Source organism: Pongo abelii, chromosome 14, assembly GCF_028885655.2.
Source record: "Pongo abelii isolate AG06213 chromosome 14, NHGRI_mPonAbe1-v2.0_pri, whole genome shotgun sequence".
NCBI classification, from domain to species: domain Eukaryota; kingdom Metazoa; phylum Chordata; class Mammalia; order Primates; family Hominidae; genus Pongo; species Pongo abelii.
In genome coordinates this window covers 27,648,450-27,676,439 of record NC_071999.2, presented here as the reverse complement: position 1 = coordinate 27,676,439, position 27,990 = coordinate 27,648,450, and the positions used below count along the sequence as shown (strand labels likewise).

The window sequence follows — 27,990 nt, the reverse complement described above, 5'->3', positions numbered from 1 at the left end:
TGTTCTTAGAATTTATTTCTTATCTTAAATACCTGAAAAAATCCAAGAGTTCTGGGCACCAGTGAAGGTGGGAACTCCCAAGGTGCTTTGCAGCCCTCTGACTCAGAAAACCTGAGATCTACAAAGCACTGACCTCATTCTCTGGGGCTCTAGGATGAGAAGAGGTCTCTGTAGGATCCTTGGGACTCAGAAATAACTACTAGAAGTTAATAAATTGAAACTCAAATGGAGTCAGCTGAAAATCCATTCAAGTTCCTATGCTGCAACTGAGTAGTCCTGAATTGAGAAGACATGCAGATCTTCCATTGCCAGGGCTAAACCACAAATATGTCACACTATCACAGTGGCATATATCCTCTTGAATAAAGAATATTTTGAATGAATGTGTCTTAGATGAGGCAAAAAAAAATACAATTACAAGAAAAAGTGAAGTAATACAAGTAAATCAACAGTTAAGTGTCACAAACCTGTAACGTAAGTGAGGTCTAGGTCAAATCCATCCCTTGTGTATCGCCTTTTGTTTTCTGAAACCTGAGAGTTTAAAATCATCATTAGTTTGTGAAACATTCATCAACATAAAAATAAGAAACATTATACAGTATAGATATCAACGCTTGCCAATGGGTCCCAAAATACAAAATATTTTTCTGAATCATAAGCATGTTTTGCTCACTTACCAGCCTTCTCATCAGCTTTTCAAGTTGTCTTTTTTGATGAACCAGACGAAAAATTCTTATCAGAATAATAAGTTGTAGAAGTCGAACTAAATATGTCCATCTAACAATAAATTAAAAAGATCAATTTTTGCTTCAGAAACAGAATTTTATCAATATAAACTATGTCTAGAGCAGCAGTTGTTAACCAGAGGCAATTTTCCCTCCTCTCTCCAATTACCTACCTGGGGGATATTTGGCAATGTCTGGAGGCATTTAGGTTTTCACAACTGGCGTGCGTGCGTGTGTGTGTGTCTGTGTGTTACTTACATCTAGTGAATAGAGGCCAGGAATTTTGCTAAAACATCCTGCAATTAATATAACTGCTCATCACCCTCTTATGACAATGATCTGGCCCAAAATGTCAGTAATGCTGAGGCTGAGAAATTCTGGTCTAGAGAAATAGTGATACAATAGACTCTTAGCATTTGTAAATTTAATTTTGGGATTTAAGACTAGCATTTTCAATTTTTCCACATCAAAACAAATCGATTATTCTTGTTCATCTTTGTTATTCCCATGAGTAACAGATGTTCACTACAGCTGCTAATGCACATCAGGCAGGCAACAGATTGAGATACTTCCAAAGTGTGCTAGCTGGTATCTCTCCTACCATCAGAAACACCAAAGCAGAGAACTGATGGTATGGACTAGTGCTTCTCTGATTTGGGCACATGTCAATAAGAGCCATCTGGAAAAGCTTGTTAAGCTGCAGATTGCTGGGTCCCAGAGATACCAATTCAGTGGGTCCAGGGTGGGGCCTAAGGTATTTTTTTTCTTATATTTCTAGCAAGCTGTCAAGTGATGCTGAGGTTTCTAGTCAGAGGACCACATTGGCTGAGGTTATTTTCAAATAACTCCAAAAGCCTATCACTTAACATGCTTTTAGTTGGGGCCTGAGCTGTAGTCCAGGGAAGCTAGGGTACGAAAAGAAATCAGCTATTTGACCCATGAACAAGCTTAGGAAGCCACCATCTACATCCCAGTATACATTTGCTCTTTCATTTTCCTCATTGTCACAGTAAAAAAAGAAAAAAAAGTCATCAGGGCCTCATACACTCTTTAGTTTCCTAATCCCTAACAGTTCTAACTTTGCCTAAGCTTTGTTTCTACCACAACTATACTGCAAAACTCTACCATTGTGTTGCTACATGTGTCATCTCCTAGTTTCTGTTCTGTTTGCTAATTTTTAGAAACTCATGATTGAAGTCACTCAAATTTTGCCTATGCTCAAATAAATTCCCTCTTGGCTGTAGGAAAAATCCAGACAGAACACTATGTGTAAGGGATTTGTAATTAAAGCACAGAGGGGAATTGTTTTCAGTATAAATTTTTTTGATATAGCAGATATTAAACTGATAAGAATATTATACTTGATCTTAGCCAAAAGGCCAAAAAATGATACAAATGGGAATTTGATGAGAACTTCAAAATGTAGAGAAGTTAAAGTTAGTAGAAGTCCTTCTTTGGGTACTGCATCTTCTTTATTCAATTAATGGTACTTAGTGTGTATACTCTTCACTGGTCCCTAAATATCGCAATCTTTTAGTTTCAAAGTATGTGGGAATTTACCTAAACATTTCATTTTAAAGCAATGTATTTGGTATAGAATGAGAACATTTGAAGTTGAAAAGATTATATAGAATAAAAGCCACAGAAAATGCTAAAGTTAATGAAAAACTTTAAGAGAGGTAAGTCTTACGTTTCATACCTGGGAATATTCCTAAGAAACTTAATGTCGAAAAAAATGTAAACGACATCAACCAGCAGAGGAATCACAATAATGGCGGTATCTAAAATGTTAAATAAGTCAGAAAAATACTGCTGTCTCCTGTAATATAAAACAAAAAAAAAGTTCATTCTCCCCTGCAAGAAGAGATAGGAATATTTAAAGACCACAAACTATTGACTCATCCCCATTAAGAATTCTACTATCATGAATTATTTAAAATGTATTTTCTAGAGTAGACTAAGGGAAAAATATAACATTCATGGGAATTTTTCAAACAATAAAATTATATTCATCATTTGACACTTATATGTGACTAAAACACCAACATGGCAATTCAAGTATAATAAGAGATATAACTAAATGTGTAATAATCACCCTTATTGTGGACAATGGGGTATCTATCCCCTCAAGCATTTGTCTTTCAGTCAATTACACTCTTTCAGTCATTTAAAAATATACAATCAAGTTATTGTTGACTATGGTCAATCTGTTGTGCTATCAAATAGTAGGCATTACTCAGTCTATTTTTTTGTACCTATTAACCATCCCCACCTCCCCACCCCCAAGCCCCTACTACCATTCCCAGCCTCTGATGACCATCCTTCTACTCTCTAGGTCTATGAGTTCAATTGTCTTTTTTTTTTTTAAGAGCCCCATAATAAGTGAGAACATGTGATGTTTATCCTTCTGTGCCTGGCTTATTTCACTTAACAAACATAGTGATCTCCAGTTCCATCCATGTTGCTCCAGATGACAGGATCTCTTTTTTTTTTGAGATGGAGTTTTGTTCTTGTTGCCCAGGCTGGAGTGCAATGGCGTGATCTCAGATCACTGCAACCTCCACCTCCCGGGTTCAAGCGATTCTCCTGCCTCAGCCTCAAGAGTAGCTGAGATTACAGGCGCCCGGCACCACACCCAGCTAATTTTTGTATTTTTAGTAGAGATGGGGTTTCTCCATGTTGGTCAGGCTGGTCTCAAACTCCCGACTTCAGGTGATCTGCCCACCTCAGCCTCCCAAAGTGCTGGGATTACAGGCGTGAGCCACTGCACTTGGCCAGGATCTTATTGTTTTTTATGGCTAAATAATACTCTCTTGTGTATATGTACTATATTTTCTTTATCCATTCATCTGTTGATGGACACTTAGATTGCTTCCAAATCTTAGCCATTACGAACAGTGCTGCAACAAACAGGGAATGCAGATATCTCTTCTATATACTGATTTCCTTTCTTGTGAGTATCTACCCAGCAGTGGGATTGCTGGATCATATGGTAGTTCTAGTTTTAGTTTTTTGAGTAACCTCCAAACTGTTCTCCAGTTGGTTCTACTAATTTACATTTCCATCAACAGTGTATGAGGGTTCTCTTATCTTCACATCTTTGTCAGGATTTGTTATTGCCTGACTTTTGGATATAAACCATTTTAGCTGGGGTGAGATGATATCTCATTGTAGTTTTCTACACTGCGAATTTCTCTAATGATCAATGATGTTAAGCATCTCTTGATATGCCTGTTTACCACCTGTATGTTTTCTTTTGAGAAATGCCTATTCAAATCTTATGCTCATTTAAAAAATTAGATTATTAGATTTTTTCCTAGAGAGTTGTTTGAGCTCCTTACATACTCTTGTTATTAATCCCTTTTCAGATGGGTAGTTTGCAATTATTTTCTCCCATTCTGTGGGCTGTCTCTTCACTTTGTTAATTGTTTCCTCTGATATGAAGCAGCTTTTTAACTTGATGTGATCCCATTTGCCCATTTTTGCTTTGGTTGCCTGTGCTTATCGGGTATAGCCCAAGTAATTTTTGCTCAGACCAATGTCCTGGAGATTCTTCCCAATGTTCTCTTATAGTATAGTAGTTTCATTGAGGTCTTAGATTTAAGTCTTTAATCCATGTTGATTTGATTTTTGTATATGGTGAGAGGTAGGGGTCTAGGTGCATTCTTCTGTATGTGTATATCCAGTTTTCCCAGAACCATTTGTTGAAGAGATGCCTTTTGTTCAATGTATGTTCTTGGCACATTTATTAAAAATGAGTTCACTGTAAGTGTGTGTGGATTTGTTTCTGGGTTCTCTATTCTGTTCCAGTGGTCTATGTGTCTGTTTTTATGCCAGTGCCATGGTGTTTTGGTTGTATAGTTCTGTAGTATAATTTGAAGTCAGGTAATGTGATTCCTCCAGCTTTGTTCTTTTTGCTTAGAATAGCTTTGGCTATTCTGGGTCTTTTGTGGCTCCATATAAATTTTAAGATTGTTTCTTCTATTTCTGTGAAGAATGTCATTCATATTTTGACAGGAAGTGCATTGAATCTGTAAATTGCTTTGGATAGTATGGACATTTTAACAATATTGATTCTTCCAATCCATGAACGTGGAATCTCTTTCCATTTTTTGGTGTCCTCTTCCATTTCTTTCATCAGTGTTTTACCATTTTCATTATAAAGATCTTACACTTCTTTGGTTAGGTTAATTTCTAGGTATTTAATTTTATTTGTGGCTACTGTATATAGGACCACTTTTTAAATGTCCTTTCCAAATGGTTCACTGTTGATATGTAGAAATGCTACTGATTTTTGTATATTGATTTTGTGTCCTGCAACTTTATCGAATTTATCAATTCTAATAGTTTTTTCTGTGGAGTCTTTAGTATTTTCCAAATAAAATGTATCATCTGCAAACACAAGGATAATTTTACTTCTTCCATCCCAATTTGGATTTCTTTTTTTATTCCCTTTCTTTCTCTTCTATAATGGTGCTAGCTAGGACTTCCGGTACTATGTTGAATAACAGTGGTAAAAGTGGGCATCCTCATTGTGTTCTAGATGGCAGAGGAAAGCTTTTCAGTTTTTCCCCATTCATTATGGTACTGACTGTGGGTCTGTCATATATGGTTTTTATTATGTTGAGGTGTGTTACATCTATACTCAGTTTTTTTAGGGTGCTTACCATGAAGGGATGTTGAATTTTATCAAATGCTTTTTCAGCATCAACTGAAATGATCTTACGGTTTTTATCCTTTATTGTGTGGATATAATATATCGCATTGGTTGATTTGCAAATGTTGAACCATTCTTGCATCCCAGAGAGACATCCCACTTGTCATGATGAATGATCTTTCCCATATATTGTTGAATTCAGTTTCTAGTATCTTGTTGAGGATTTTTGCATCAATATTTGTCAGATATATTAGCATGTTTTTGGTTTAGGGTTTTTTTTTTTTTTTGAGACTGAGTCTCACTCTGTCACCCAGGCTGGAGTGCAGTGGCGTGATCTCAGCTCACTGCAACCTCTGCCTCCCAGGTTCAAGTGATTCTCCTGCCTCGGCCTCATCAGTAGCTGAAATTACAGGCACCCGGCACCACACCCAGCTAATTTTTGTATTTTTAGTAGAGACGGGGTTTCACCATATTGGCCAGGCTGGTCTTGAACCCCTGACCTCCAGTAAACCACCCGCCTCTGCCTCCCAAAGTGCTGGGATTATAGGAGTGAGCCACCACTTCCAGCCTACGTGTGTCTTTATGAGAGAAGAGTGTTTCCTGTAGGCAACACATCAATGGGTCTTTTTAGTTTATTTATTTATTTATTTATTTTTGAGATGGAGTCTTGCTCTGTCACCAGGCTGGAGTGCAGTGGCACCATCTCGGCTCACTGCAACTTCTGCCTCCCGGGTTCAAGCGATTCTCCTGCCTCAGCCTCCTGAGTAGCTGGGACTACAGGTGCCCACCACCACACCCAGCTAATTTTTGTATTTTTAGTAGAGACAGGGTTTCACCATGTTTGCCAGGATGGTCTCTAGCTCTTGACCTTGTGATCTGCCTGCCTCGGCCTCCCAAAGTGCTGGGATTACAGGCGTGAGCCACCATGCCTGGATGGGTCTTGTTCTTTCATCCATTCATCCACTCTGTCTTTTCATTGAAAAGTTTAGTCTGCTGACACTCAATGTTATTATTGATAAGTAAGGACTTACTCCTGTCATTTTGTTATTTGTTTTCTGGTTGTTTTGGGGTCTTCTCTTCCTTCTTTCCTTCCTGTCTTCCATTAGTGAAGGTAATTTTCTCTGGTGATATAATCTAGTTTCTTGTTTTTTATTTTTCGTGTATCCATTGTTATGTTTTTTGGTTTGAGGTTACCATGAGGCTTGTAAATATTATCTTATAATCCATTATTTTAATCTTATAATAACACTGTTTTCATAAACAGGTAAAAAGAAAACTAATAAAAACTCTACAACTTAACTTTGTCTCCCTATTTTTTAACTTTTTGTTATTTCTATTTATATCTTATTATACCACTATGTCTTGAAAAGTTGTAGTTAATATTTTTGATTGGCTCATAATTTAGTCTCTCTACTTAGAATAAGAGTAGTTTATACATCATAGTTACAGTGTTATAACATTCTGCATTTTTCTGTATACCTACTATTACCAGTGAGTTTTATACCTTCAGGTTGTTACTTATTGATCATTAATGTCCTTATCTTTCTGATTGAAATACTCCCTTTAGCATTTCTTCTAGGACAGGTCTGGTGTTGACAAAATCGCTCAGCTTTTGTGTGGAAAAGTCTTTATTTCCCCTTCACTTTGAAGGATATTTTCACTGGATACACTGTTCTAGGGTAAATGTTTTTTTCCTTCAGCACTTTCAATATGTCATGCCACTCTCTCCTGGCCTGAAACATTTCTACTAAAGAGTCTGCTGCCAGATATATTGTAGCTCCAATGTATATTATTGGTTTCTTTTCTCTTGCTGCTTTTAAGATTCTTTCTTTATCCTTGATCTTTGGGACTGTGATTATTAAATTCCTTGAGGTAGTCTTGAGTTACATCTGCTTGATGTTTTGTAACTTTCTTGTACTTGGATATTGATATCTTTCTGTAGGTTTGGGACGTTCTGTTACTATCCCTTTGAATAAACTTTCTACACTCCCCACCTCCTCTTTAAGGCCAATACCACTTAGATTTGTCCTTTTGAGGCTATTTTCTAGATCCTGTAGGCATGCATCATTGTTTTTTATTCTTTCCTTTGTTTCCTCTATGTATTTTGAAATAGCCTGTCTTCAAGCTCATTAATTCTTTCTCTTGGTTTATGAATTCTGCCATTAAAAGACTCTAATGCATTCTCTGGCGTGCCAATTACATTTTTTGGCTCCAGAATTTCTGCTTGATTCTTTTAAATTATTTCAATCTCTTTGTTAAACTTATCTAATAGAATTATGAATTCCTTCTCTGTGTTATCTTGAATTTCTTTGAGTTTCCTCAACACAGCTATTTTGAGTTCTTTGTCTAAAAGGTCACATATCTCTGTTTCTACAGGATTGGCCCCTGGTGTCTTATTTAGTTCATTTGGTGAGGTCATGTTTTCCTGGAGAGTGTTGATGCTAGCAGATGTTCTTTGGTGTCTGGGCATTGAAGAGTTAGGTATTTATTGTAGTTTTCACTGTATTTATTGTAGTTTTCACTGTCAGGGCTTGTTTGTACCCATCTTTCTCGGGAAGGCTTTCCAGATATTTGAAGAACTTGGATATTGTGATCTAAACTGTATCTGCTTTAGGGGGCACCCCAAGCCTCCTAAACTCTGTGGTTCTTGCAGACTCATAGTGGTACTGCCTTAATCGTCTTGGACAAGAGCCAGGATAATTCTCTGCATTACCAAAAAGAGACTCTTGTTTTCTTCCCTTACTTTCTCCCAAACAAACAGAGTCTCTCTCTCTCTGTTCTGAGGCACCTAAAGCTTGGGGTTGAGTGACACAAGCACCCCTGCGGCCACCATTACTGTGACTGCATTGGGTCAGACCTGAGGCCAGCACAGCACTGGGTCTTGCCCAAGACCTGCTGTAACCACTCCTTAGCTATTGCAGAAGTTTGCTGAAGGCCCTGGGGCTCTACAGTCATCACATGGTAAAAACAGCCAGGCCTGTGTCCTTCTCTTCAGGATGGCAAGTTCTCCTAGCCTCCAGGTGGATCCAAAGGTGCTGTCTGGGAATCAGGGCCTAGATCAAAAACTTTAAAAGTCTACCTAGTGTTTTATTGTGCTATGGCTGAGCTGTCACTCAAACCACAAGATGCAGTCCCTCCCACTCTTTCCACCCCTGTCCAAAGGCAGAGGAGCATCAATCCATGGCCACCTCAAACACAGGCCAAGGGGGGTACCGCCAGACTACCGCCAATGTTCTCATAAGGCCCAAAGGCCCTTAAGTCAGTTTGTGGTGAATGCTCCTGTTAATTATTTTAAAATGCTTCTTTTTTTTTTTTTTTTTTGAGATGGAGTCTTGCCCTGTCACCCAGGCTAGAGTGCAATGGCGTGATCTCGGCTCACTGCAACTTCTGCCTCCCAGGTTCAAACGATTCTCCTGCCTCAGCCTCCCAAGCAGCTGGGATTCCAGGCAACCACCACCACGCCCAGTTAATTTTTGTATTTTTAGTAGAGACGGGGTTTCACCATGTTGGCCAGGATTGTCTTGAACTCCTGACCTTGGGATCCTCCCACCTCAGCCTCCCAAAGTGCTTCTTATAAAAGTACAAAATAGCTTAATGCATTATAAAAATAATCAAACTTACCTTTCTACAAACATTCGAAGAAGAACATCCATGAGAAAAAATAAGGCAATAGCTGGAGAAATAGAACGATACTCCAAAGGAATATAAAGTTTGCTATCAGTGAAAATTAGGTCGGCAAGGAGGAGAGTGACATCCAGTAAGACCAGGAAAACTCCAAATATTCTAAAATAAATAAATAAATAAATGCAAAGATAAAGGGGCGTTTGTCTCTATAGCTATACTATATTTAGGCCACTGATCAGGTACCAAAATGTTATTATTTAGTATCAAGCTGCCCAGTGGCAGGAAAAACTGTAATGTCTTAGAATCTCAGAAAAATCACTGTTTTCACCCAACAGAAGCAGTTCTTAATAAACAAAATTCTCACCAAACCACTTCACAAGATATTATCATGCCCTTTTATAGTAGACACATCAGACCAACACCTCAAGAGAGAAAAGTAAAACTGAATTAAAATCACCTGTGTCTGTTTGCAAACTCTTCTTAAAATTTGAGAATTTCCTAAGAAGTTTATACCAATTTCTCATAAAAAATAAACCCTCATTAATCTGGATAATTCTAAAGAATTTATTAATAAAAACCAAATGAAAGCATGAGTAACATAAGCTCTTAAAAGACCAAGATTTTTCATCAGTGACATTTTCTTTTTTTTTTTTTTTTTTTTTTTTTTGAGATGGAGTCTTGCTCTGTCCCCCAGGCCGGAGTGCAGTGGCGCGATCTCTGCTCACTGCAAGCTCCGCCTCCTGGGTTCAGGCCATTCTCCTGCCTCAGCCTCCAGAGAAGCAGGGACTACAGGCACCCGCCACCACGCCTGGCTAATTTTTTGTATTTTTAGTAGAGACGGGGTTTCACCGTGTTAGCCAGGATGGTCTCAATCTCCTGACCTCGTGATCCACCCGCCTTGGCCTCCCAAAGTGCTGGGATTACAGGCGTGAGCCACTGCGCCCAGCCCATCAGTGACATTTTCAACAAGTACATGATTCCATATTTATGGGTACTTCTAGCATAGTGATGGGCATATGAGTCTTGAACTCTACAGTACCTCCTGCCACTTCCTGTTACATATTCTAAATACTTTCTCCATAAACTGATTAGACTATTTGCCTAATCTATGAAGATGAATTAGTCTTCGAAGTACTTTTTTAAAAACTTGCAGCTGAAATTCAAATATTATTAATTCAAAAGGAAACAATTATATTGCATAAATCTATATCATAGTATGAAATCTTACTCTTATGTAGAGAAGAGTCTAAGTAAATTGTTTCCGGAATTAAAGAGTAATTCTAGATGTATAAGGTACTTAATAAAACACTTTACTTATAATTATAGAATTTTAACATTTGATTTTCATTAACGTCACTTTTGCAGATGGAAGAAAAACAATATTATATTGTTTTCTACTTTGCAGATGGAAGAAAAACAATATTAATATGTTACTATTAATCTTAGGCAAAAGCCATTTATTTGCAAGTCTGAATGTCCAGTTTAAACCAAAATTCCATGATAAATTAGATTACATTAGATGGGGCACATGGCTACTTAGCAACTGATGGACAGTGGAAATGCTTTTTTCTTATTTGATTTCAGTGTTTCTCATTGAAGTATTAAGACCCATATATATATAACAAAGATATATATGAGACTTATATATGTATATAACATATATGAGACATATATAACAAAATATATGTAACATGTTATATATAATATTATATATTTATAATTAATATATAATTATTTATAATTATATATTAATTATACATAATAAATATATATCATATATTATATATTATATATATAACATGTTATATATGTAACAAAACAAAACATATATAACATGTTATATAACATATATATGAGACATATATATATAACAAAAAATGGTTTTTTGTTATTTGATTTCAGTGTTCCTCATTGAAGTATTAAGTCTCACATATATGAGACTCATATATTTTTTTTTCTTTTTTTTTTTACATGGAGTCTTGCTCTGTCACCCAGGCTGCAATGCAATGGTGCAATTTCAGCTCACTGCAACCTATGCCTCCTAGGTTCAAGCGATTCTTCTGCCTCAGCCTCCTGAGTAGCTGGGATTCCAGGCACCCACCATTATGCTTGGCTAATTTTTGTATTTTTAGTAGAGATGTGGTTTCACCATGTTAGCCAGGCTGTTCTTGAACTCCTGACTTCAGGTGATCCACCCGCCTCGGCCTCCCAGAGTGCTGGGATTACAGGCGTGAGCCACTGTGCCCAGCCAAGTCTCATATATTTAATACATGGTGTTTTCTATGTCTCACATACCCAAATGCAAAGGATGATACAATTGAACGCACAATTTCCTTAATCTTGTTGCTGCAAAAAGAAGTAAAAATAAAATTAATCAGATTTCTTCTAACCTATATTGTAAATTTAACCAAAAAACAAAGGCCTTTATAAATATAATTTTAAAATAAAATTATTCAGAAGTTGTATAACAAAATACTTTTTACTAATTGCTAAAATTTTATTCTTCCTGCTCCATGAGTACTTTACCTTTTTACTTTGCTATCCAGAATATATGCAAATAAGACAGTAAACTTTGGATGTTTAGTAACATTTCCATTGCATACAAAGCCCCAACCCCAACTTTATGGCAATACTAAACTTAAACTTGTGGTCATCAACTCAAGGAGTATAGCATGAAGACAGAAAAGGGTGATAGAAGAGAACTGTATTTTAATGCCAGCCTGGGCAAGTCATCAAACTTTGACCAGATCTCAGTTTCCACTGCCATAAAATAAGGTGTTTCAGGAATGAGCACAGGGAGTAAATGATGCTCTTGTCATCTCCTCAGACTAGACACCTAGTGAACAGATACACATTAGCAAGAGTTGCATATGAGGTTGCAAATGAACTTCAGAGGTAAGGCATTTTAGTAAGATATACTTCAAAGGAGAAACACCCGAAAGACCAGGCTGCTTCCATTAGTCAAAGGAAGGAGAACCTGTTTGATGGAGCCTCCAGTAATGCCTCATTTTACCTTATGGCTGGAGACAAGGTAGCTGATGAGGAACAATTTTTTTGTCCTACTGAAGTCTCCTGTGTTGGAGGCTCTTCAGGAGGAGAAGCCTCCAACAAAGGAGGCTTCAGTAGGAGAAGTCTTCAGGAAGTTTCTGTCATACTGAAGCCTCCAACACAGGACTCAAATTCCACCCCAAGAGCCATGAATCCTGAGACAATGCTCACAGCCTGTGCCTAAGACTAGAGAACAAAGAGGGCAGATACTGAGCAGAACTGGGGCACTGACAAAATTGGCCTTTGACATGAACAGACATTTCTCAAAAGAAGACATACATGTGGCCAACAAGCATATGAAGAAAAGCTCAATATCACAGATTAGAGAAATGCAAATCAAAACTACAATGAGATACTATTTCACATGCTATTTAGTAATAGAATGGCTATTACTAAAAAGCCAAAAAATAACAGATGCTGGCAAGGTTGCAGAGAAAAGGGAATACTTATACATTGTTGATGGGAGTGTAAATTAGTTCAACCACTGTAAAAAGCAGTATGGCAATACTTTGAAGAGCTAAAAGCAGAACTATTTGACTGAGCAATCCCATTACTGAGTAGATACCCAGAAGAATATAAATCATTCTACTATAAAGATACATGCATATGAATGTTCACTGCAGCAGTATTTACAATAGCAAAGACATGCAATCAACCTAGGTACCCATCAATGACAGATTGGGTAAAGAAAATGTGGTACGTATATACCATGGAATACCATGCAGCCATAAAAAAAGAATGAGATAATGTCTTTTGTGGGAACATGGATGGAGCTGGAGGCTATTATCCTTAGCAAACTAGTGCAGAAACAGAAAACCAAATACTGAATGTTCTCACCTATCAGTGGTAGCTAAATCATAAGGACTTATGAACACAAAGAAGGAAATAGACACTGGGGTCTACTTAAGTGGGGAGGGTAGGAGGAGAGAGAGCAGCAGAAAAGATAACTATTTGGGTACTAAGCTTAATACCTGGATGATGAAATAATATGTAAAAAGAAAACCTCCTGACACATGTTTACCTATGTAACAAACCTCACATGTACATCCAAACCTAAAATAAAAGCTAAAAAAACAAAATTGGCCTTTGATGAATGATGTTAGGTTAACCTGAGATAAGGGAAATCCCCAATCCTTCTAACCTTCCCCTCCTCCACCTGGACCCACCACCTCCACCCAGGCTTGGAGAGTTAAGGCTGACGTAGATGGAGGATCAATTGGCCAAAAGAGGTGAATTCTCTCCTCAAGTTGCCATTCTCTTACTACAAGAACCTCCGATCCCACAGTCTACTGGATCTCTGGGTATCAAGGAAATGTCATAAATCTGAACTCACTTGACAATGTCAGCATACAGAACCAAGCCTGACAGTTTACGAAGGCATGAAGGAGTGGCTTGGGTGGCTTTAGCCCCTTAATCTGTTTCAGTGTCCTCTGAAACTATACCAAGTAAATACAATTGAGACTTTTTTGGTTAAAAAAAGTGTACTATGTAAATGCAGCTTCAAGCAGTTATGTGCAGAGTTTGCAGGGAAGTAACTATGACTCAATAAATCAATTTCCAGGAAAAGTACTGTTCACACTCAGGAGCAACAGACAGACACTCCAACATGCAGCAACTCAAAGCATATTCTCCATGTACCTTTCCTGAAAACAGTTACTCAAAGTGCTTGAGTCAGCTGAGCAATGAATCAAAATGAAGAACACAGAAATAAGGAAGATGACTTACAGAGAAAAGATGGTAAATAATAAAAACTCAGAATTAGTTAGGTCTAAATAATAATTGTTAATGTAGGATAAAAATGTAGCAGGTGAAAATGTAAATAAATGATTCTAAAAATAAAGATAAATAATATAAAATCATGAATAATAGTATTGATTTGAATTTTTAGGCATTCTTACACTAGGATTCAAGGTGTGGAAGAAGATAGAAGTAAAGGCAGGTCGCATTTCTTATCTTTCACAGGTGCAAGTCCAGTTTTATTCTCGATATTGATGGAGAAAAATGGTATAATTATGTTTTTTAAACATTTAAATATAAACATTGATAGACTAGAAACGGGCTTCTGACTTGCATATCAATAAAAAATGCAAGGGATAAAAACAAATCAAGTAATAGCAAAATATAGACAAATTTAAAAAGAAAATATCAAAGTGTTTTTAATAAAGAAAAAGATGATAAATAAAACCAAACATACCAGAAATCACAAATACAAACATATTACTCTCATATTGCATATTGAGAAATACTCTCAGATAATTTTGAAATTAAAGGCATTACATGCTATACACGAGAGACAAAATCTAAATTTAAATGGCAGTTTAAAAATAAAGAGATAGGGGCCAGGCACGGTGGCTCACGCCTGTAATCCCAGCACTTTGGGTGGCCGAGGCAGGCAGATCACGAGGTCAAGAGATAGAGACCATCCTTGAGCAACATGGTGAAACTCCGTCCCTACTAAAAATACAAAAAATTAGCTGGGCGTGGTGGTGCGTGCCTGTAGTCCCAGCTACTCAGGAGGCTGAGGCAGGAGAATCGCTTGAACCTGGGAGGCGGAGGTTGCAGTGAGCTGAGATGGTGCCACTGCACTCCAGCCTGGTGACAGAATGAGACTCTGGCTCAAAAAAAAAAAGAGAGAGAAAAAAAGATATGAGATACTAAACCTTAAAACACTAAAAGTTCCAATATTAATATCAAAGTTGAATTAAAAGCACAAATATTAACTATGAACATGACTCATTTTTTATCAATAGAAGGTGGAAGCTACATGACACTAACAAGACCATGTTTAATGAAATGGGATTTGTATTGAAGGCAGGTGCTATCTCTCCCACTGGACACATTTTTCTCTGGTACAGACTCTGGGGGTAGGGAGGTGGCCATGATACAACGCACGAAAAACACTGTAGTGACTCTGGTCTTCCTGCTCACTCTAGATCACTAAAACAGGGTAAGGACAATACAGGGGGATGACATGCTCATGCTGAGAAAACTATGAGTCACTTAGGAGAAAAGTAAATTTCTACACTTTATACCTTAAGACAAAGTAAATTCAGGGCAGATATTTTATTTAAATGAAGAAAATAAATTCAAAACAGAAATTTTGGTGAATATATTTAAAATCTTGGGGTAAGAAGGACTTTCTGAGAATAACATTAAAGGCAAAATCACAAAGAAAAGTACAGATACATTTGATTACATGAAGATTAAATAGTTTTATATAGTGAAAAGCAAGACAACCTGAGAGAAATTACTTATATTACATAAAATAGAAAAAGGATCAACAGATTTAACTTTTTAGTCCAAAGACAGAAAAGGGTAAATGAAGGTGTTTCAAAGAATGTGCATTAGAACAAATATATTTACTAATATCAAAGAAACCAATGATAGCTAGTGTAAAGTGTGGGAGGGGAGAAATGTACACTTTGCATCTTGATGTTAAAGCACATATCAATACCAATAGTGTCACAATCATTCCCTTTGACACAGAATTTCCACTTCTGAGAATTTATAACAAGCAAATAACCAACAATATACAGAGATTTAGCCTCAAATATATTCATTTTTTGTAACAGTTAAAAACTTGTAAAAAACTTAATTGTTCAGCAATATCTGACTATTAAATAAATTATGGCACATTCACATCATGAAGTATTACATAACAGTTACAAATAATGTTGTAAGTGCACATGAATATATATTAACAAAAAATATAGTCATGATGTCATTAAGTAATAAAGTTATTTACAAAAGAATAATAATAAGTATGGTCTCATATCTGTAAACAAAACAAGTATATGCTTAAAGAACTTAGAAGTGCATGCATCAAAGTTTAAGAATGACTATATGTGGGTAGATTTGTTGATTGTATTTTCTGATTTTCCTTTAATGAACTCTTATGTTATTTTCAGTTTTTAGAATAAAACCTATTACGGAGCTACAGAGTTTTCAAAGTACTTTTGCATGTTATTTTAGTTTTATTACTAATTTTTTACAATACAATATCCAGTACATAGATAGCATTATAACCAGTTTACATCTGAATAATCTGAAAGTTAAAGAGGGTTAGTGACTTGCTGAGTATCAGGTGAATGAATATATGATGTCAAAGCCAAGCACTGATTCCAGCTTTTACTATAAATCCAATATCATCCCCCTGGTATGAAACACCAGCATTTCTCACAGGGACTACTGCAAATTCCTCCGATACCTATGTAATGAGACTTTGTAACTTAAAAATAAAATAAAACGAAAACCTGCTTTATTTTTTTTGGAGTGGGGAAAGAATGAAATGCTTGCCTTGCTTAATCTGTCTAATTTTGCTTCAGCCCTGGGCAGCTCCATTACAGAAAACGTATAGCTAATTTGCAGACACACAGTTTAATTCAGTGGCAAATTCAGGGTAATTTGAAGAACTATTTGTATTTGCCCTCTTTGCTTCCAATCTTTGTTTAGACACCAACAGCTTACAACCACGGTGAGTTAACTTCCTCTATGGCAGTACTTCCTCTCCAGCATTGACACAAGCTGGAGAATGGTTATACAACTGGGCAAGAAAGAAGCAGAAGAAAAATCTCCCGAATATGTCTGCAGTTCAGACACAAGCCAGTTTAAGAATGTATTGTTTCATTACAGTGAGTACATGATAAAATGCCTTCAGGTCAGTGCAACAGGAAGTACTCTAGTGAGATTAGAAACAAATAAGAATAAAATCCCAATGAGCATAAAGAGGTCTTTAGTCAGCAAAACATGTTTGCTTTTGCTATCAATACTATTTGCTCATAGGCAAAATCTACAAAATTGGGAATCACACAATATCCAGTAAAAATGAGAAACGTTCATTATTGATGAGTTAAGTAGCATTCTGCATTCCTGTTTTTTTAAGAAAAAACTTTTAATGGAATTAATTTCTTCTAAGAATACTTTTTACATTTTCAAACTAGAAGAACATTTATTTCTGAATGGATGGAATTTTTTTTCAAAATAATACTTGTCTAAGAATTCAACTGGAGTAAATAAGGTGTACCCTCCCACCCATATATTTTGATATCTTTCCATAGTTTCCCTTTGTCCTTCTTGTCTCAGTGTAAGCCCTGTTTAACTAAAGATAAGAGATCCATCAATGGCTCCCTCCTTTCAAACTTCAAACTGACTTACTCATACGAAGCAACATTTTCAGCATCTTCAACTTCAAACTTGGAAAGTTGTTCTAACATACTTTAGCCACCAGAAAAAAAAAAGCAAAAATATATCATTAGATATTTGCTACACAAAATAGTGATGAAAAATATATTTGAATAACAAGAATCCCATGAATCTAAAGGATATAGTAAACATGACTTAGCTCACTGGAAGACCTAAAATTTAAGAAAGAAAATTACAATCATTAACCAGAAACTCTTTCCTCATGGATACTCCTAACACTGAATTTTGCATATTTTTAGCTTCTTTTCTCTCTCTGTCTCTTTCTATATACATGCATATGAAGATATATAAAAGAATATGTACACAGATATATAATACATAAATGTGTATAGACATATCTCAAAGACATTGTGGGTTTCATTCCAGACCACTGCAATAAAGCAAAAACTGCATTAAGCAACTCACACAAATGTTTTGGTTCCCCTGTGCATATAAAAGTTATGTTTACCTTACACTGTAGCCTGTTAAGTTTGCAATGGCATTATGTTCAAAAAACTTATGTACATACCTTAATTAAAAATTACTTTATTGGTTAAAAAATGCTAATGATCACCTGAGCCTTTAGCAAGTCATAGTCTTTTTGCTGGTGGAGGGCGTTGCCTCCATGTTCATGGCTGCTGACTGATCAGAGTGTTGGTTGCCAATGGTTGGAGTGGCTGAGGCAATTTCTTAAAATAGGACAACAATGAAGTTTGCTGTAGCAAATGACTCTTCTTTTCACAAGTGAGAATTAAGTGGTGAAGCCATCAGGTCCTGGACTTTGTTGAAAGCCTTTTTATTACTGATTCAATCTCGTTACTTGTTTCTGGTCTGTTCAGGTTTTCTGTTTCTTCTTGGTTTAGTCTTGGTAGGTCGTATGGGTCAAGGAGTTTGTCCACTTCCTCTAGGTTTTCAAATTTATTGTAGAGTTGTTCATAACAGTCTCTAATAATTCTTTTTATTTCTGTCATATCTGTTATGAGGTCTCTTTTTTTGTTTCTAATTTTACTTATTTGGGTCTCCTCTTTTTCTTAACTAGTCTAGCTAATGGTTTGTTGATATTTTTAAACCTGCTTTTTGTTGTTAACCTCTTGTAATTTTTGCCTCAATTTGTTTATTTCTGTTTGGTCTTCATTATTTATTTCCTTTTACTAATTTGGGGTTTGGTTTGTCCTTACTATTCTACTTTCTTGAGGTAGAATTTTTATTTGAAAGTTTTCTAGTTTTTCTGATCCAGGCATTTATTGCTAAAAACATACTTCTTAATAACTGCTTTTGCTGTGTCCCTTATGTTTTGGTATGTTGTGTTTCTAGTTATATTTGTTTCAAGGAATTTTTAAATTTCATTCTTAATTTCTTTCTTCACTCATTGCAACTCAAGGGCATGTTGTTTAATTTCCATATGTCTGCATAGTTTTGAATGTTCCTCTCGTTATGAATGTCTAATTTTATTCCATTGTGGTAAGATAAGATACCGGATATAATTTCAATTTTTAAAAATTTGTTGAGACTTGTTTTGTAGCCTAACATATGGTCTATCTTGGATAATGTTTCACGTGCTGATGAAAAGAATGTGCATTCTGTAGCTGTTAGGTGAGATCTTCTGTATATGTTTGTTATGTCCATTTGGTCTATGGTGGAGTTTAAGTCTGATGTTTCTTTGTTGATTTTCTGTCTAGATGATTTGTCCAATGCTGAGAGTGGGATACTGAAGTGCCCAACTCTTATTGTAATGGGGTCTGTCTCACTCTTTAGATCTAGTAATATTCGCTTCATATATCTAGGTGCTCTGGTGTTTGAGTGCATACATATTTATAATTATACACATATTACAATTATGTTATATTTCTTGAATTGAACCCTTTATTATTACATAATCATCTTGTTTGTCACTTTTTATGGTTTTTAACTTGCAGTCTGTTTTGTCTGATACAAATATAGCTATTCTTGTTCACTTTTGGCTTCCATTTGCATGGAATATCTTTTTTCATCCCTTATCAGTCTATGTTTCTTTACAGGTAAGGTGAGTTTCTTTTAGATAAAATATAGTTGGGTCTTTTTTTTTAATCCACTCAGCAAGTCTATATCCTTCATGGGGTATTTAATCTATTAACATTCAAAGTTATTATTGGTAGGTGAGGAGTTACTTCCGACATTTTATTGTTTTCTGGTTGTTTTGTATATGTTTTGTTCCTTTTTTCCTCTCTGTTTACTTTTGAAGTTGGGTAGTTTTCTGCAGTGATAAGGTTTCATCTCTTTCTCTTTCTCCTTTAAATATTGACTCTAACAGTGACTTTTAAAGTTTTGCATGTTTTTATGATGGTGGTTATCATCTTTTTACTTCCAGATGTAAGACTCCCTTGGGCATTTCTTGTAAGGCTGGTCTAGTGGTGATGAATTATCTTGGTTTTTGTTTATCTGTGACAGATTTTATGTCTTCTTCATTTGTAAAGGATAGCTGTGCTGGGTATAATATTCTTGGCTGAAAGATTGTTTTTTCTTTCAGAACTTCGACTATATCATCCCATTCTCTTCTAGCCTAAGGTTTCTGCTGGGAAATCAGCTGTTAGTCTAATGGGGATTCCATTATAAGTGTGTTACTTTTCTCTTGCTATTTTAAAAAATTTTTGTCTTTGGTTTTTCACAATTTGACTATAATGTCTGGGTTGAATGTATTTGGGGTTCTTTGATCTTCCTGGAACTAGATGTCTAGCTCTCTCTCAAGAGTTAGGAAGTTTTATGTTCTCATTTTATTAAATATGTTTTCCTCACATTTTCTCTTCACTTTTCCTTCTGGAATGCCCATAATATGAATATTTGATCAAATTAATGGTGTTCCATAAATCCTGTAGGCTTTTTTCATTCTTTTTTATTCTTTTTTGCCTGCCTGTGTTATTTCAAAAGACTTGTCTTCAAGTTCAGAAATTATTTCTTCAGCTTGTTCTTGTCTGTAAAGCCATTGATTGCATTTTTTCCTTTCATCCATTGAACTGTTTAGCTCTTAGGGCTTCTGTTTGGTTCTTTTTATGGTATCTGTATCTTTACTGAATTTCTCTTTCAAATCATGTTTTCCTGATTGACTTGTCTATCTGTATTACCTTACATCTCACTGAGTTTCCTTAAGACTATTCTTTTTTCTATCATTTCCTATGTTTATGATTGGGGTCTATTACTGGATAATTATTATTTCCCTTTGTAGGTGACATGTTTTCTTGCATTTTCATGGTTGATGTGTTTCTATGTTGAGTTCTATGCATCTGGTGAAAAAGTCACTTATGGAGTAGGTTTACTTGTATGAATTTATTTGTATGAATGGGTCTTGGGTGTCAGTTCGCTGGGGTATGTTGGCCTTGCTTCTACATGGATGCAGTAAGTGTAGTCTCCATGTAGTTTATTCAGCTGTGATCCACACTAGTAACGTTTGCAAGTTACTCAGTGGCCTAGGCTAAGGAAGTTTGTGGTGATGGTGGTGCAGCTTTGCCAGAGGCGGGCTCACTAGGCTGTTTCTCAGGGTAGGGGTGTGTGCAGGCATACAGTGGGTCAGAAAACTTGGAGTATGGCTTTATGCGGCTGGCCATGGTGCTGTCACTCTAGCCAGGAGCATGGGGATGCAGTTGCTCAACCAGGGCATGCCTGCCAGATGTGCCTTGCAGGACAGTTTCTCAGGCCCAGGATGCTGGCACACAGCTGTTTGCTTGGCCTGGAAGCATGCACTCCAGGAGTGGCCTGAAGGGCTGTTTCCCATACCTGGTATGTGGGTACACAGCTGCTCATCTGGCCTGGGGCCAATCTGCTGGGGGAATCTCATGGGCCAAATATATTGCCACATGGCTGCTAAGCTAGACTGAAGATCTCCTTGCCAGGGCTGGCCAAGAGGGGGTGTTTCTCAGGCCTGGGATATAGTCAAATGACTTCTCAGCTGTCCTGGATGTGTGACTGCTGGGGGTAGTCCATAGGGCTAGTCTAGCTCAGGATGTGGGCACACTGCTGCTCAGCTGGCCTGGGTGGTGCCTGCCAGGGGAAGCCCAGGGGACTGCTTCTATGAGCCAGGATGTGGGCACGAGGCTGCTCGGCTGGCCTAGGGGCATGTCTTCTGGGAGTAGCCCATGGGGCTCTTTCTTAGGTCCAGGACATGGGCATTCATGGCTGATTGGCTGGTCTGGAGGTGCATCTGCTGGGAATGGACACAGGACTGTTTCTCAGGCTCATGAAAGGTTGCACAGCTGCTTAGTTGGCTTGGGAGTGTTTCTGTTAGGGGTGGCCTATAGGGCTGTTCCTCAAGCTGGGACGTAGGTATGTGGCTGCTTAGTTGGCCTGACAGTCTGCTGGCCAGAGTAAACTCCCAGGGTTGTTTCTCGGCCCTGAGACTTGGGCATACACAGCTGCTTGTCTCTCAGGTCTGAGACACAGGTGCAAGGCCCACTCGGCGGTGTGCCTGCTGGGGACAGCCTGTGGGACTGTTGCTCAGGCCCTTATTAATGGCAGAGGGCTCCTGGGCAGGCCAGGAGCATGTCTGTGGTGGATGGGGCCTGCAGGGCTGTTTCTCAGGTCCTGAGCATGGGCTCATACTCTGCTGACCTGGGGGTGTATCAGCTGCTCAGAGGCTTAGGGGCCTCTCCCACTTGGGAGAGGGCATGTAGTGGTTTGGCTGTCTTAAGAGTGAGTTTACCCTGGATGGGACTGCAGATTATTCCTCTGTCTGGAAGTGTGGTGGTGGGGGTTGATTTCCCTGCTCTGCAGTACTTGAGTTACAGCCAGTCCTGGGACCAATCTCCACACAGCTGGGATTGTGGCTTTAACCCACCCATGTGGGCTTGGTGTACTGAAGATAAAGCTCCAGCGCTGGAGAGGCACAGTGGCTACTGGCCCCCAGAGGAGGGCACACTCAAGAGATGACTCTGGTCTCAAGATGGTGCTGTGTTGCTGCAGCTTACGTCTCTAGGGGTGGGAAGTTTTCACCTTGTACTCCTAGTCCAGTGCATGCAGCTGTGTCAATTCTTGGTAATACTCCAAATTGGCCTGAGGGCTTGCAAAGACTGTGAGATTCTCCTGTTGTAAAGACTTTGTGTTTGCGATGGCAGTAGGGCTGGTGGGGATCTTCTGCTTACCTTCACCCTGCAATGAGAAGTACCTCCTGTCTCTAGGCCAATTCAATTCAGATGGGGGAGAAGGGGCTGCAGAAGCTGAGTGCTTCCATTCTGTGGGGACTTCCAGTCACCAAAGGTGTGTCTCCACTCCTTTGCTGCACTCCAGGACTATGCCTTTGATACTCCAATCAAATGTTAGATGTGTATTTCTTGCCTCGGTTCTTTCTTGTAGGGGAGATGAGCACCAGGCATCTCTAGTCACCCATCTTGCTTGATTTAGCATAATTCGTAAGGGCCCTAGGATTTTCAGAATAGTCAATGATTGTTGGCGTCAACATAAAGTCACCAGCTTCATTAGCCCCTAATAAGAGAATTGGCCTGTGCTTTGAAGCTTTGAAACCATGCGTTGACTTCTCCTCTCTAAATATAAAAGTCCTAGATGGCATCTTCTTCCAATAAAAGACCATCTTGTCTACACTGAAAATCCGTTGTTTAGTGTGGCCACCTTCATCAATTATCTCAGCTAGATCTTCTGGATAACTTGCTGCTGCTTCTGCATCAGCACTTGCTGTTTACCTTGCACTTTTATGTTATGGAGATGGCTTCTTTCCTTAAACCTCATGAACCAACCTTTTAGCTTCAAGCTTTTCTTCTGCAGCTTCCTTACCTCTCCCAGCTTTCATTGAATCAAAGAGAGTGAGGGCCTTGTCCTGGATTAGGCTTTGGCTTAAGGGAATGCTGTGGCTGGTTTGATCTTTTATCCAGACCACTAAAACATTCTCCATATTAGCAATCAGACTGTTTTGCTTTCTCAACATTTGTATGTTCACTGGAGTAGCAGTCTTAATTTTCCTCAAGAAGTTTTTTGGCTTTTTTGTTTTGTTTTTGTTTTACATTCACAACTTGGCTGAACTGGTGCAAGAAGTCTAGCCTTCCTCACAATCATTTCTAGCTTTTGGTTTAAAGTGAGAGCCATGTGACTCTTCCTTTCACTAGGACACTCAGAGACCATCATAGGCTTATTAAATGGCCTACTTTCAATATTGTTGTGTCTCAGGGAATAGGGAGGCCCAAGGAGAAGGAGAGAGATGGGGGAATGGCTAGTCAGTGGAGCAGTCGGAACAAACATGTCATTGATTAGGCTTGTCATCTTAATATGGACATGGTTTGTATTGCCCCAATACAATTACAATAGCAACATCAAAGATCACTGATCACAGATCACCATAACAGATATGATAATAAAAAGTTTGGAATATTGCAAGAATTATTAAAATGTGACAGAGACACAAAGTGAGAACATGCTGTTGGAAAAATAATACCAGGAGACTTGCTCAATGCAGGGTTGCTACAAACCTTCAGTTTATAAAAAAGTAATATCTGAGGGGCAATAAAGTAAAGCACAATAAAACAAGATATACCTGCATACATACACACATATGTATATATAAACTATATATGTATATATACACATATATATGCTAAAGGATATATACATATATGTTTACATATATACATACACACATGCTCATATATATTAAAGGATATATATATGACTACTGATGTTATTAATTTGGGTCAGTGCTAAAGAATATATCTATATATATAGATATGTATATATAGATCTATATATACACATTTAAATATGCACATATATAGACATATGTATATAGATATGTGTATATATATACACAAATACATATTTATGTATCTCTATATACTACATATATAGATAAAAGATATATCTGTATATATATACACACAGACACATTTATACGTGTGTGTTATATGTGTCTGTGTGTGTAAACATATCCTTTAGCACTGACCCAAATTAATAACATCAGTAGTTTTCAGTGACACCACCATTGAAAGGTGAGTTGTATCAGAGATATATCGAAGTCGTGAAAGACTACTGACGTCATTTTATCTGGGCCAGTGCTAAGGATTAAAAATGTACACGTCAGGTCAAGTGACTTCAGAGACATACTTTTCTAGTTGAAGTTATGTACAATTGCTCTACATTTATAAACTGGTTGAATTCTGAAAATGTATATGTCAATGATTTGGAATCTACTATTAATATATCATTTTTTCCTACGAGAAAACCTTATATTATGTAAAGGTGCTCTTGGGCCTTAACAAACAGTCTAATGAATCACAATTTAAGTGCAGTTGTTTATTACTTCATTTGTGAGTGAATTTTACCAATCTCAATATATCCCTCTCTTCTTTCTCTCTATATTTTGAAATCTCACCCATCATTGATGACTCTAGCACATATTACTCTTTTTGATTCAATGGGGTAATAGCTAAAGGATTAAAAATGAAGATAGCAAGACTCCACATGTCATTTTAGACTTAATTTTCTGATACAAATTAGCAAAAATTATTCTACAATTCATAATCTAGTTACCCTGAAAAATTGACATTAATGAGTTATTTATTTGAAACCTGGTATTTAATTTTTCTCTGCAAATGAGGTTTTAGATGTTTGTAATGAAATTTTTTGGCCTGTGGAAAAAACTTAATGAATCAAGTTTGCATACATTTCTTTACTCCTAAACCTAATCCCCAAGTTACTGTTTCTGGCAAAATTTACATAAATTCAACTTCAGTTTGTAAATACCCACCTTGCTTGAACTTGTAATTTTCTGCCTTCTCACGTTCAAATACCACCAGTAACTCTTCACCAATCATGGATGTCTCTCCTGCCCCTCAGATAGGGTTAAGTAACTACAGACCCAAGGCAGGGCCTCCATACAATCTGAGGGTGGATTTACCTTTGGGGCAGTAGCCTCATGTGGTAACAGATGGAGAGACCAGGGGTTTCCAAGGCATTTGACTGCTACTAACAAATGGTGAAAAGACAGTAACAGAAGCCTCTCTCTATAGTCTGTTTGTTTTTTTCTAAACAACTGTAAAAATGTGGAAGTTATCTCTACGTGATACCGTGAGATGATAAAGAAACTGTGTCAAGACACTCTGTATTATCGTGAACACTTCTGAGAGTGAATTCCACTAATCTCAGTCTCTTTCTCTGTCACTGTTTTCTGTGTGGTGTGTGTGTGTGTGTGTGTGTACATGTTTTTTGTTTTTTTTTCATGTGACAAAGTTTCGCTCCAGCTGTCCCGGGTGGAATGCAGTGGCATGGTCTTGGCTCACTGCAACCTCCACCTCCCCAAGTTCAAGCAATTCTCTGGCCTCAGCCTCCCAAGTAGCTGGGATTAGAGGCGCCTGCCACCACACCTAGCTAGTTGTTGTAGTTTTAGTAGACAGAGGGTTTCACCATGTTTGCCGACCTGGTCTCGAACTCCTGACCTCAGGGTATCCGCCTGCCTTGACCTCCCAAAGTGCTCAGATTACAGGTGTGAACCATTTTACCTGGCCATATTTACATATTTTATATGTGTGCATGTGTACCTATTTTATAACTTACCTATCACTGGGGCAGCGCTCAATGATGACTCCCGCCAGGTCATTTGGATTGGGACTAAAGGACAAATGTGGTCAGAGTCAGACACATTGTGTTTTGCAACAAATAGCTACAGTTAGTCTATGTGTTATTCCCCAGTAACACTTTAATTATTCACAAGTATTTACATCACTAAATTGACCTGGGATGGTGTTTGTTTTTTATTAGAAATGAGGTTTCATATGCCAACAGTGAGTATCTTAGGCTGTGGACATAGCGATGCATACAGATCAAGTAAGGGTATCTACACCTCAATGTGTATCAGCATTCTTGGAGAGCATTTAATTCCAGTTCAAATTGACTTTCTAAGTCCCCCTTCCTATAATCCCATCTGAGTTCCTCATTCTCTATCACCTCCAATCACCTCTTCACTTTTCACCCATCCTAGTTGTCTTTCCTGCCCAAGAGTTGTGGCCAAGTAGCTGGAGGACTCAAGCAAGGGCTCCATCCCATGTGAGGATGGGTATGGGCAAAGGCAGTCAGCCTCACATAACGGCAGAGCTCTGGAGGGGGTGAAATAATTCCAGGGTTATTAGTTCTGTTCTTTGTTTTGGCTGGGATTTCTCTGATCTTTGTCCACTCCTATCTCCTTCTCGCTGCAAGCAGGATTCACTTCTCCCTTGGTCCACACTACTAGCACATTCTCATTCTCACAGAAAGGTAATGTGACAAACACTAACATAAAAAGCCTCCCTCTATGAGTTCCTCCCCATTTGCCTACCTCCATCCAAAAAACAAAAGAATATTGCATACAAAGCTCATTCTGAGAGGACTCTAGAAATAGTTTCAAGGGAACTCCTTGTTCCCATGGATGCTTGTCACACTCAATAGCCCAACTCTCTCTTGTGTGTATGAATGCATGTATGCATGTGTTTGTATATGCATAGATACATGTATAACTGTATTCCTTTATACCACAGATTGCATTGGCCAGCCTATTAGAAGGTGCTCTCAATTCAACACAGGGCCGTACCAAACAACTTAAAATGTATATAGTAAGACAACACGTAACTTCCTAGATGTAATAATTTCAGTTAAAAATAGTTCCAATTGCTTTTGTTTCTATTTGGTTTTGTTTGTTTGTTTTTTGTTATTGTTGTTGTTGGTTTTTTGAGACAGAGTCTCACTCTGTCACCCAAGCTGGAGTGCAGTGGCATCATCTCGGCTCACTGCAACCTCTGCCTCCCAGGTTCAAGCAATTCTCCTGCCTCAGCCTCCCGAGTAGCAGGGACTACAGGCGCCCAGCACCACGCCTGGCTAGTTTGGTATTTTTAGTATTGACGGGGTTTCACCACGTTGGCCAGGCTGGCCTTGAACTCCTGATCTCGTTATCCACCCGCCCTGGCCTCCCAAAGTGCTGAGCCACCGTGAGCCACCGTGCCTGACCTTCCAACTACTTTTCAACATGTAAGCTGCCTTACCCTTACACAAGTCATGTGTGTATTTGGTTCTTTGGAATCTGCCATGCCATTTACCCTACACAGCATACTTTATATGATTGCAGCACATATTTTACACCTATCTGTGACCCACTGACTCAAGAGTTCACTGAAACTCTCTAACACTGGAGCTGGCCAATACATGACAGCCTTTTGTGGGTGAATTTCTTTTACATTCAACTCCACTGTGTAGGCATTCCTCCCTCTAATCCCATCTATGGCCCACTTCCTGGATCTCCCCATCACGTCTTTTCCTTCACCCATCATGCTCGTCTTTCCTGTCCATGAGACACAGGCAAGTAGCTGTGGGCCTGAGGAAGGGCTGCATCCAATGAGGTGCTGTGCTTGTGTTTGTGTTTTAGCACCAACCTCCTATGTTGACAGAGCTCTGGAGTGTGAGGGACAAGTCCATGTTCCATTAGCTCCATTCTTTTCTGCCCAGGGCTTCCCTGCTCCTTGTCAGCTGCTATCTCCTCCATGTTGCAAATAGGATTTTCTCCTCCCTTCTGTCAGTCTGGTAGGCTCTCAAACTCAGGAAATCTGAGTCCTTTAAGAAGCTGCTTACTAGGAACTAAGGGTGACAAATACACTAACAGGAAGCAGCAGCTCTCCTGTGACTTGCTCCTTTTTATATCACTCCATTAGAAAAGGATGCAATGTTACCTACACAGGCTACGTGGAGAAGAATTGGAAACCCTGTTAAAAACCACTCTCTATGGCCATGCAGGCTTCTCAGAATAAACTCCACAAATGTCCG

At 38.1% G+C, this 27,990-nt stretch overlaps 1 protein-coding gene and 1 pseudogene across 1 annotated transcript in view; both read right to left on the bottom strand.

The window, feature by feature from the left end:
* Positions 1-27,990, bottom strand: part of LOC100434948 (phosphatidylinositol 3,4,5-trisphosphate 3-phosphatase TPTE2-like) — a 105,188-nt gene that overhangs the window by 54,111 nt on the left and 23,087 nt on the right. The window contains exons 7-13 of the mRNA XM_063714751.1: positions 25,759-25,812; positions 17,209-17,268; positions 11,302-11,352; positions 9,004-9,165; positions 2,425-2,544; positions 678-777; positions 468-531 (exon numbers count right to left, since the gene is read on the bottom strand). Of these exons, the coding sequence (XP_063570821.1) occupies positions 468-531; positions 678-777; positions 2,425-2,544; positions 9,004-9,165; positions 11,302-11,352; positions 17,209-17,268; positions 25,759-25,812 (611 nt within the window). The remainder of the gene's footprint in view (positions 1-467; positions 532-677; positions 778-2,424; positions 2,545-9,003; positions 9,166-11,301; positions 11,353-17,208; positions 17,269-25,758; positions 25,813-27,990) is intronic.
* Positions 2,022-2,116, bottom strand: LOC112128676 (U2 spliceosomal RNA; annotated as a pseudogene).